This window comes from Lontra canadensis, unplaced genomic scaffold, assembly GCF_010015895.1.
Source record: "Lontra canadensis isolate GAN:19392208 unplaced genomic scaffold, GSC_riverotter_1.0 scaffold67, whole genome shotgun sequence".
In the NCBI taxonomy this organism is placed as follows: Eukaryota; Metazoa; Chordata; class Mammalia; order Carnivora; family Mustelidae; genus Lontra; species Lontra canadensis.
The window spans coordinates 577,723-588,963 of NW_022631061.1; the positions used below are offsets into that span (position 1 = coordinate 577,723).

Below are 11,241 nucleotides of genomic sequence, written 5' to 3' on the forward strand. Positions count from 1 at the left end.
TCCAGACTTCAAAAGGGCCTTCACTTCTTACCACGTCTGCATCTAGGAGGGCGGGTATGGCTTGTTTCTCCTGTGCCAACAGAAACCAGTCGTGTTGTTGGGGTCAGACAAACCCTCCAGTGTGTGGTGAGAACCCACGCTCCCCTGAGAGAGAGAATGTGTGAGATGAACCCCTTCTGCATGAGTGGACATTCTGGCTCAAAGGGCAGACAGCTCTGGAGTCCCAGGGTTGGTAACTTCCCCAGAAACGGCCTACGCGGGCCAGAAAGATCGCAATGGGCACCATTTTCCTCATTACCTGCTTTATCAGCGCTGTGGGGGGTGGTTTTATCTTCACCTTGGGGGCCAGAATATCCAGTGAGTATTATTAAATAATAATTATTTTATTATTAACTTTTAATGACCGATGGCTCTCCCTGGGCAGCCTGAAGTTCTGACGACCCAACTCTCAAGGGACGACCTTTGGGAGAGTCAGGGGTGGAGGGAAGATCTCTGGAAGAGGCGGAGAGGCCGCCTGCCCCTGACTTTCAGGCCCGTCCAGCTTGGAGACACCCCCACTCCCACCCCTCTTTCAAGAGTGCCTGTGGCAGCTACTCCGCCTGCCCCCACGGGGCGCCTTCCCAACGTTGGCCCGTCGCGAGGCTCCCATTCGCCCACGGACCCCCCACCCGCGGCTTGCCTGGCGCGGAGGACCCAAATCAGTACCTCGCTCTCCTCGCCCGGGCTCCTGGCTCCCGTAGGCGCCCCAGAGGGAGAAAACTACTTCTGCTCACATGTTAATGTCGGTACGGCAAAAGAGGTGGGGAAGAAAAAAAAAACAAAGCGCTGTGGAATAAAAAGATGCCTTTTCCTCCCGTTTTGCTTTGCAGCTCGGGCTTAGCGGGAGAAGATGCGGACCCAAGAGCTGGATAAGCGCTTTGGAATCCACAAAGGCTGGTGGTGTCAACGGGCTGCAAAGGGAGTGAAGAATTGAAGCAGTGAGCTGGATAAATCGGGGCCAAAGCACGAACCTCTACAGAGATTTTGGCAAAGCGTGCACGTGTGGGTGGTGGACAAAAGGGCTCATTATTCGTGCGGTGGCTTCAGCTCTCCCCTCCCTCTGCGCGCATGTTGGACGCCGTTCCCGGCCCGCGCCAGCTCCCGTCCCCGCGCGTCCGGACGTGCGCCCCGGGTCCCGGGCTCGCGCAGCCGCTACAGTCAGGTTTGCTCCGCGCCCAGGAGGTCGGCGAGACGCAGGTGGCCGATCTTCTTCACCTCGCCTAGGGCGGTGCGCAGCTCCTGCGCGGGCTGGCAGTGCAGCCTGCGCGCCAGCTCCCGCGGCACTGCCGCCCTGTCGCTCAGGCGCGCGGCGAGCACGAAGGGGAAGCCGAAGCGCGCGCGGTACTGCGCGTTGAGCTCCGCCAGCCGGAGCCGCTCGTCGGCGTTCAGGCTCGTCAGGCCCGCGCCTCTCTGCTCCCTCTGCGACTCGGCGGTGAGCGTGCCCCGCTGCAGCTCGCGGCCCGCCAGGTCCGGGTGGCAGCGCAGGATGCCCTCTTGGCCTGCAGGAAAGCACAGACACGCGACGGGAACACGTTACCCAGCGCGCGCGGCGGAGAGGGCGCACGGGGCTGCGGGCCGCCCGAGCCCGGGCGCCTGCCCCGCCCGAATAGGGCTTCGCCAGGGAAGCCGGGTCTTCAGGAGGTGACGACGGGCAGCAAGGGGTGTCCTGGAAGTGCAGGGGTGCCCACGGCCACCGCCCCTCAAACACGTCCCCAACCTTGCGCCCGTCCGTCCCAGCTTCAGGGGCCTCGGCCTGGACCCAGGGGCGGGGCGGGAAGTGACAAGTTTGTCCTTTGAGACCTTGGGGCAAGAAGAGCGGAGGGGAGAGGCCACTGGGGCTCGGAATTTACGACTTGCTCGGGAGGGAGCAGGGACGCGATAAGGAGACCGAGCATTTCGTATCTTTTCAAAGTCCTTTGCTCTCAAGGGGGCTTTGATGTCTCAGAGGGCCGGACACGAGGGCCTGAAGACTTCCTGCAAAAGCCACAGAATGGGTTTCGTTCTGTTCCAAAGGAGAAGGGCGGGGAGGGTCCAGAGGGATAACATCCACGGGTCTTGGCCAATAAATCTCCAGGATTTTGTGATCCTAAGTGTGAGTTTTGGGCTTCTGGAATCAAGCATCCAAAGAAGCTTACAGATGATTAAGTGTAAAGAAACCCATTTCCAGCCGGAATTCCACAGCCCTTTGAATGAAAGTGACTTTCTTCCTTTTAGGAAAATAACACCCACTCATCACCCACCCTGCCTGAGGCTCCTTCCCCTTCTCCAACTGTAGGTTCCAAAGACACTGCAGACTGCCTTGGAGTTTTCTTGGGAGACAGTTTCTCATAATCTCCTAGGCCTAAAATTGGAAATCCCTGGTGACTGACACCTGAGATTTTAAATCCGAATCCAGGGAGTTTCCCTGAGCCCCGGCCAGCCATTTTGCTTAGCTCTCTAGAGAGAATTCGAATGGTCAAGGCTGGGCAGGATTTCAGATATGGTCAGCAGACGGCCATAATCTGTACAATGAGGATAATGACATCTAACTTGCAGAGGAGCTGTGAGCATTAGAGACAATTCATTTCCCTAAAACACAGTGCCTGGGTCCCTGGGTGGCTTAGTGGGTTAAGCCCCTGCCTTCAGCTCAGGTCATGATCTCAGGGTCCTGGGATCCAGGCTCGCATAGGGCTCTCTGCTCAGTGGCGAGCCTGCTTCCTCAGCTCTCTCTCTGCCTGTCTCTATCCTTACTTGGTGATCTCTCTTTATTTAAATTTAAATGTGATATCTTTTATTTAAATAAATAAAATCTTTAAAAAACACACACACACACACACAGTGCCTAATGCTAGCAAACATCCAATAAACAGCCATTATTAGAAGTCGTAGTAAACACTGTAATGGGACTGTGGTGCAATTGGGAGTATCCAACTGTGGCCCTGGGATTAGCCATGAGCTCTGTTGGAAAGGAAGATCACTTAAAACTTGCTTTAGTTACGGTGTAAACCTCCCAGTACTCAAACCTGGTAGTTTCTGCCCAATTAAACGATGATTGGTATGGCACCACCTAACTCTTAGACAGCGGCCAGGTAGGGATAACTGGGGTGGGGACATCTGTATTTAGGAAAGCATTCAGTGAAAGTTCCGATGGGATTAGGTGACCTACCCAAGGTCGCTTAGTAGCTCAAATGCCAGGCGATTTGGGGGCACTGGCTGCCCCTACGAGGCTAAGGGGCGCTTATTTAAATGAAACTTGTGTCGCCAATTCTCCCATCTTTCTAACACCACTGTTTTAGATCCCTTCTCAGGAGCCCTATCCCTGGGACGCTGCAAATGCCAGGTGGTTCTTTTCCATTTTCTGCGTCCAGCCCGGTCCGGGTGGGGCGAAAATGAAGGTGTTAAATTCCCTACCTGCACTCCCGGCCCCAAACACTGGCCCTGGAGCTTGGCTGTGCCCAGCGGACACCTGCCACGCAGAATCTACTCTGCACCCACCCAGCCCTGGGCCTGGCAAACGGCAGGCTGGGAATGGGGAAACAGAAACAGAGTCGTGCATGGCTCTGCAAGTTCGGACCCTGACGGCTCCCCCTGGCTCTCCTCCTTGCATATTCAGGTTTTCAAGGCAGCCTGTAGACAGGAGGGCCGTGTGTGTGTGTGTGTGTGTGTGTGTGTGTGTGTGTGTGTGTGTTGGGGAGGTCTGGTTGACAGTCAGTATTCTCACCGACTCCCCTTCTCTCAGCTTCCCTTCCCCCCTTATTTCTTATTCTCTAGAGACCTAACTGGAGCTTGGGGGAAGTAGTTAGCTATTGGGTGGCGCCTGCATGGGGGTCCTTCCCCAGCGGACTCCGCTAGCTGACCACAGAGCAGAGAGAGGTAGAGGTGCAGCAGGGCTGGTCCCTCTTTCCTTTTTGCTTTCACACCTCGCTTCTCACTCCCCTGGGTTCGATTCCCCTCTTGAAAATGCAGCCTGGGGTTAATGTTTGCCCAGGATCCAGCCTGTGTTTTACACTGTTTGCAGGGAGGAGTGGGAGAAGAGGAGAGAAGGGAGGCCCAGAAAAGGGCAGAGCAAAGAGAAGAAGAAAACACACACACACACACACGCACACGCACACGCACACGCACACACAAACACACACAGAGCTGCAGATAAAGAGAAAGGTACAGGGAGTCCCTTAGAGGATGGCAGCTCAGAAAAAAAGGGAACCTGATCCCATCCAACCAAAGACTCTTCCTTTATTGCCCCACACGGCTGACCCCATGAGCACTCTCCCCACCCTCGTTGGGGGGGGGGCGGGCCCAGCTCAGTGGAGTATCCTGTGCTTCTCAGGATCATGTCAATGCTGCCTAATCTTCAGTCTTTCTTAAAATCCTACTGCCTGTGCCACTGCCTTGTCACACGTATGTAGACATGTAATATTTGCTACGACCACAAGTCACGAATCTTTGCATCTAGGAGAGTTCCTGGCGCAGAGCTCATTCTATTTCAACAGGAGAACGGCACAGGCAACGGTGGCCACTGCGGAAGAGGCAATTGGCTTAGAACCCCATTCCAGTCCACCAGAGTCCCTACATCAGTAGGAACTAGCGTGTTCTCCCTCCTGGCACAATGGATCATCTGTCCCTTCTGTTGTGTTCCTGAAGACAGCCCTGATTTCCTTCCTTCCTTCCTTCCTTCCTTCCTTCCTTCCTTCCTTCCTTCCTTCCTTCCTTCTTTCCTTCATTCTCTCCTTCCTTCCTTTCTTTCTAAAAAGATTTTTTTTGACAGAGACACAGTGAGAGAGGGAATACAAGCAGGGGGAGTGGGAGAAGGAGAAGCAGGCCTCCCGCTGAGCAAGAAGCCCCGATGTGGGGCTCGATCCCAGGACCCTGTGATCGTGACCTGAGCCAAAGGCAAAGGACTAAGCCACCCAGGCGCCCCCAAGCCCTTCTTTTCATCTCAAGACTCCAATTTCAAACATCCAGTTCTCCTCCCCACCTCTCTGTTATCCTCATCAACAGACAAACATGCCTTAGAATCACCCATTCCATCAAGAAAAGTAAAACCCACCTTTGATTCCCTATTGTCCTCTAGTTTCTTTCTATATCGCTGCTCCTCCTTACAGTGAACTCCTCAAAGGAGTTGTCTACTCAGTGTTCCCCGCTTTCTCACCTCTATTTCACGTTCATTCTGTTATGCTTTCAGCCCCGCCCGCTAGCCAATGGACACTCATCAGGGCCACAGATGATGGACATCTTGCCCAAGCCCCATGACCAGTGCCCGGTCTTCTTCCTCAGCCTCTGGAGAGAATGTCACATGCTCGTTCCTCTCTCCTTCTTAAAAGATTACCAGCGCTTGCCTCCTTTCTTCACTGGTTCTTGCTTTGCCAGATCACTAACAAGGAAGTACCCCAGGACTCAGTACTTACCTGTCTTCCCTTCTGTATTTACACTGATGCCCAGGTGTTCTCACTGAATTCTATATCTTTAAATGTCATCAGTTTTTGGTGTTTTTTTTTTTTAAGGATTTCATTTCTTTATTTGAGAGAGAGAGAAGGAGAAAGAGAGTGAGAGAATGAGGTAGGGGGAGGGGCAGACAGAGAGAGAGAGAAGCAGGCTCCCCATAAGCAGGGAGCCCACCATCAGGAAGGCCCTCAGTTTTGTTTTTTTAACGACACCCAGTTCCAGTCCAGCCTACAGCTTGCTAATGAGTCCCTGTGTTACAATTCATAGGGACACTCCATATTTTCATTTGGATGATTATTAGGCACCTCAGACATAACAAGCTCCCATTTTCTACCTTGTCTTCTCAATTGTAAAGTTTTCCCCATTGTAGAAAACAACACCACTGCCCATCCAGTTACTCAGATTAAAAATTTAAATTACCCTTAATTTCTCTTTGTTTTCCACCTGTCTTCCCCCCAAATCCATTAAAAAAAAACAACTATTGAGGGGCGATTGGGTAGTGAAGTTGGTTAAACGTCTGCAGACTCTTGGTTTCAGCTCAGGTCCTGGTCTCAGGGTCCTGAAATACAGCAGCCCCCCTCCCCAGTCAGACCCCACACTCAGTGGGGAGTCTGCCTGAGACTCCATCTCCCTTTGCCCCTCCTCCCATTCACTCTCTCTCAAAAATAAATAAATACACATTTAAAAAACTGCAAATCTAACTCTAAAATGTATTCTGAGAACCCAGTCACATCTCTCCATCTCTCCTGCTCCAACCTTAGTTCAAATGAGCATCTCCCCTCACTTTTACTACCTCCTCAGGCCCTCTACCTGACCTCTCTTTCCTTATATCTCTCCACTTTTCACTATTCTCCCCACATTGTGGGCTTTCTGTGCTCCCGAAATGCCAAAAGTTTTAAGTTCCTTTTCTCAGATGGCCTTCTCCTGGATCTTAGACTGCTTCCTTCTCATCTTTCAGTCGTCTTAAACTCAAATGTCACTTCCTAAGAATGACCTATTTTATTACATACTTTCTTCTAATAGTTCCTAGAATGTGAAAGTATCTCACTTATTCATGTTAATCCTGTCTCTCTTTACTAGTATGTAAACTCATTGAAGGCAGGCACTTGTCTTGTTCACTGCTCTGTCCCCAGGGCCTAGTACAATTCCTGGGGCACAGTGGGCACCTGACCAACACATCACTTTCAGGAAGGAGTGCTATATGTTTTTTTGATTGAACACCCTTTAATAATCTCTTCTAAGTACCTTATAATCTGCATTTCAGGGAATTATGAGTATCTTTCCTATTCATTCAACAACTATGAAATATGTATTAAGTAATAAATTATGGAACGATTGCAATTTTGAAATATAACAAGGAGATACACGATTAACCCTATGTTATGAGAGGGTTTTTTTCCTCTTTGATTTTTAACACAAATCAATACTGAATTGGTTTGTTATTGGCTGTGTGTGTTTGTGTGTGTGTGAGGGTAGGTGTGTATGGGTAGGTGTTTCAACCATCTTCCCTTTACTTTTGCCGTGCCCCTTGCCTGGAAATGAGGAACTGATTGGCTCAGAGTACTTTGCCAATAGAGCTAGAGCTGAATATTAATCCTGGACTGCCACCTACTGACCAATAATCATCATAGTACAATGGAAATAGATTGTCAACCTTGGTTTACTCTAGAAACAAGATTTTCATTTCCACTAATGGTAGACGGTTTTCTTTCTTTCTTTCTTTCTTTCTTTCTTTCTTTCTTTCTTTCTTTCTTCTTTCTTTCAGATTTTATTTACTTATTTGACAGAGATCACAATTAGGCAGAGAGGTAGGCGGGGGAAGGGGGGAAGCAGGCTTCCTGCTGAGCAAAGAGCCTGATGCGGGGCTTGATCCCAGGACCCTGAGACCATGACCTGAGCTGAAGGCAGAGGCTTAACGCACTGAGTCACCCAGGTGCCCCGTAGACAGTTTTCTTAGATCACGTATAAAACAAAGTCTTGACCAAGTAGATTACCGTAACCCGAACTTTTCTTTAAGGTGCCTTTTAGCTTTAGGATTCAAAGACTATTACACCCAGTTTGTTCCCAATCATGCAAAGATTAAAGCTAGACTAGTCAGTAAATCCTATTTTATTTGCTTATTTAAACAGCTGAACATAGTGTCTGGGACATCGGGCATTAATGTTAATTGAATAAATTACTGAACGAATAGACGTAACCCCTAGAAAATGCTTCTAGCTGTTCCTCCCTGATTCTCTAAAAATGCTGCAAAAGCTGTTGGGTTGACTATCAGCGTTCTGAATTCCAGTTCTGCCACTTTCTAATTGTATGTTCTTCTGACCAAGTTATTTAATCTCTCTGTGCCTCAGTTTTCATCTGTAAAATGGGTATAATAATAATACTTGCTTTATAAGATTGTTACAAGGATTCAATGAGTTGACAAATGCAAAGTGCTGAGAAAAGTGCCTGAAACACACCAATAGTAAGGGTGAAATGCATTGTAGCTATTGTTATTATTAGTTGCTTATCTAACAACATCAGCGGCAGCGACCTTGTCAGTGTGACCACACATACGGCATTGAAGCTCTGCTCCCAGCTGTCTGAGAGAGTGTGGACGCTGGCTTAGGGCTGAGAAGCAGCCCACAGGAAGTCCCTCCACAGAACAGCATCTAGTCCAGAAGTGAACAACCCTCCAGTTTCCTCTGGGCATTTTGTCCCACGGACTTGCCACTAAAGTCACTCCAGGGAAAATGTGTGGGGACAGGGTAATACCAGGAACCATCATCTTTGAAAATCATTTCATGATCTCACCTTCTAAATCATTTCATGCATTTAAATCTTTATTAAGTCCCAGTATCCTACTCACTGAATGATGTAAGATCCTGACACTGACTGGAATACAGAGTTCCTGTTGAGTTAGGAGAAGGATCAAAAACAAGCCTCGGGAGAGAGGGAGTGAATGCCAATCCCCAAATCCCACTTTGCTCAGGATTGTGATTGGATTTAACCTTAACTAGACCTTTTTTTCTCTTTTTTTAAGATTTTGTTATTTATTTGACACAGAGAGAGAGACAGCAAAAGAGGGAACACAAGCAGGGGAAATGGGAGAGAGAGAAGCAGGCTTCCCGCAGAGTAGGAAGCCTGATGTGGGGCTCCATCCCAGGACCCTGGGATCATGACCTGAGCCGAAGGCAGGTGCTTATCAACTGAGCCACCCAGGCACCCCTTAACTAGACCTTACCCAGAACCTCTGCTCAAACCTATCAGGGTGACTGCTGGTGGGAAAGAAGACAGAAATAGGGAAGTTTTAATTTTATTATCTAAGTTTCTGGCACAGTAAACTCTAAATAAATCTCGAGTAACTGGATAAACCAGTGAATACTGGATTTAAATTATCCATGTAATACCTTCCCTCCCCAGCCCCATCACCCAGCCCCATCATCCCTGGTGTATTAAGACAGATAATGGGATTTTTCTCCCTTTTATTTTTAACGTGATAGAAAAAAATGCTATTCATAAGGCATTCACACCCTTTAAAAATTATTTCCCTCTGGCCTAGAAGGCTTTCATTTGACCCACATTTTCCTGTCAGACATTTTGAACACGGGTTCTGGTGAACATGGTGAACATGAACATGGGTTCTTGCTCTTTCCAGCTCACTCTGTAGGCTGTGGGCCGACAAGGGGAACCCCTTCCCTCCTCAAGCCAGGGCTGAACATTCCTGTGAGTCATCAGTCACAAGGCTCTGGTGTCCATCAGCCTCATTAATGTCTGAGCTCAGTGGCAGAGCTGAGAAAGGCCCTGAGAACTGGGTGACTGCCAACATAGTCCTGATATTTCTGTCAGTTTGATTTTCTAACACCTTCCTCCCCTTTTGCTAAATGTGCCTAAAATAAATTAAAATGAGTTCCTTCTTTGGGAGACATTCATCTGACAATTGGAAACCATCCTGAATATCAAACTCTGGATGGGTAGGCAAGAGTTCTGTTTCTTGGCCTTGTAATGGTGGAGAAGAGAGTGGCCATTCTCCCCCCAACCCCTCCACACACAGACCGGATTTCTGTAGAAGGCCCTTCTGTGAAGGCAGCCCTTGCCCCTCATCTCCCTTCGGGCTTTTCTGAAGACACTGGACAGCCCAGTAAGTGGGCTCTAATCCTGGGCCTCTGAATCTTTGTGAGGCCATGTGTCATTCTGAGTCACTTGGGGTTAGAATAAACCTCCACCCCCGCCTCTCCTCACCCCACACCCAGAAGTGTCTCCTTTTCTCTCTCTACCCAGAGGAAATCAACAATTTCTTTCCCTTTTTCCAGAGGAATTCCTTCAGATTTTTGTCTTTTTCCCTTCACTCCCTCAGGGAGTTGCTGATCTGAATGAGTTTACTTTCCTTGGCGGTCCAGTCCAAACTGGCCCTTTCTGGTAAAAATGTCAGCCATCTGCTCTTTCCCCTGGGCTCCTGAGATATTCTGATACTGTACTGTCTCCTCTCCTGCATACAGGACATTCCCAAAGTGAACACACTTGGCTAAGAGAGGGTGGGCCCTCCGCCTGACCTTTGGCCTCTGAGCGACTGGGAGGCCTGAGGAAACAAGTGCCTGTTCCTCTTCCCTCTTGACCTCATAGCTTTTTAATATTTAACAGCTCCTTTACCTGAGCCAACATATGTCTCTTTTTCTAAAAATTTAATACGATTTAAAAAAAAATAGACTCCATGCCCAGTGTGGAGCCCAACAAGGGGCTAGAACTCATGACCCTGAGATCACGACCTGAGTTGAGACCAACATACATCTTTAATTCCACTTTTGGCCTAACACCTTGCAAGTGTCTGACTCGCATTTACTAAGTCTGAGGAAAGTAAACCTTACAATAAAAAGTGTTGATCAGCGATAAACAACTAGGCTGAAACATATAAAAATATTTTGAGGGGCGCCTGGGTGGCTCAGTGGGTTAAGCCTCTGCCTTCAGCTCAGGTCATGATCTCGGGGTCCTGAGATCAGCCCCGCATCGGGCTCTCTGCTTAGCAGGGAGCCTGCTTCCCCATCTCTCTCTGTCTGCCTCTCTGCCTACTTGTGATCTTTCTCTCTGTCAAATAAATAAATAAAATCTTTAAAAAAAGATAAAAATATTTTGATAAGCATAGAGATTCTCAGAGTCTAATGCCGAAGCCTTACCTGACTGCGGAAGGTCGTCAATGAAGGCAAAGAAGTGCTTCTCTAAATCTTCCAAGTTGGAGAACGGGCGCTGAGACCAAACAGCAGCGGCAATCAGAGGACACCTCTCAATGACATTCCCAAACACATCCACAAATTCCCCAAAGTCCATGGAGTTGACCTTCTCAATGTCCATTGCTTGCATTCAACCTGAGGCCGCAGAACGGCAGCTCCCCTCTCGAAAGCGGGTGACCCTGGCTCTGCTCGCCAGCTTATATTTGCTGAATGCGCAAGCTTTTTTTTTTTTTTTTTAATGCAACACCAGCTTGGCATGTTTTGAATGCCTCTGGCAGGAGTAGATCCACAATCCTTGTGTAATGAGCAAACTGAGGCTAACGTTCTAATCCGGGGAGTGGAGATCTCTATATGGGAAACGTTTCTCACCAAATTGTTCCCACCAAGCCGGAAGGGACCCTATTTCACTGTGGGCATTCAAGCCAGAGACATTTTTGGTGTCATTAACGTTTTAATGTCAAGGGTATCTCAGGAAGTTTTGTCTGATAACGCAAAGACAGGTCACAAGTCCACCTGCCTAATATGTGACTTCCCATCGGTTGCTGCTAGAGAGGTCAGATCGTGTGTTTTATCTTTTCTC

General features: G+C 48.9%; 1 protein-coding gene across 1 annotated transcript; it reads right to left on the minus strand.

The window, feature by feature from the left end:
• Positions 1-406: 406 nt before the first annotated feature.
• On the minus strand, positions 407-10,871 carry URAD (ureidoimidazoline (2-oxo-4-hydroxy-4-carboxy-5-) decarboxylase). The gene is made up of 2 exons (XM_032879962.1): positions 10,608-10,871; positions 407-1,538 (listed from the first exon to the last, which is right to left on the minus strand). The coding sequence occupies exons 1-2, from the start codon at positions 10,789-10,791 to the stop codon at positions 1,198-1,200; spliced, it is 525 nt and encodes a 174-aa protein (XP_032735853.1). The 5' UTR covers positions 10,792-10,871; the 3' UTR covers positions 407-1,197.
• Positions 10,872-11,241: the final 370 nt, after the last annotated feature.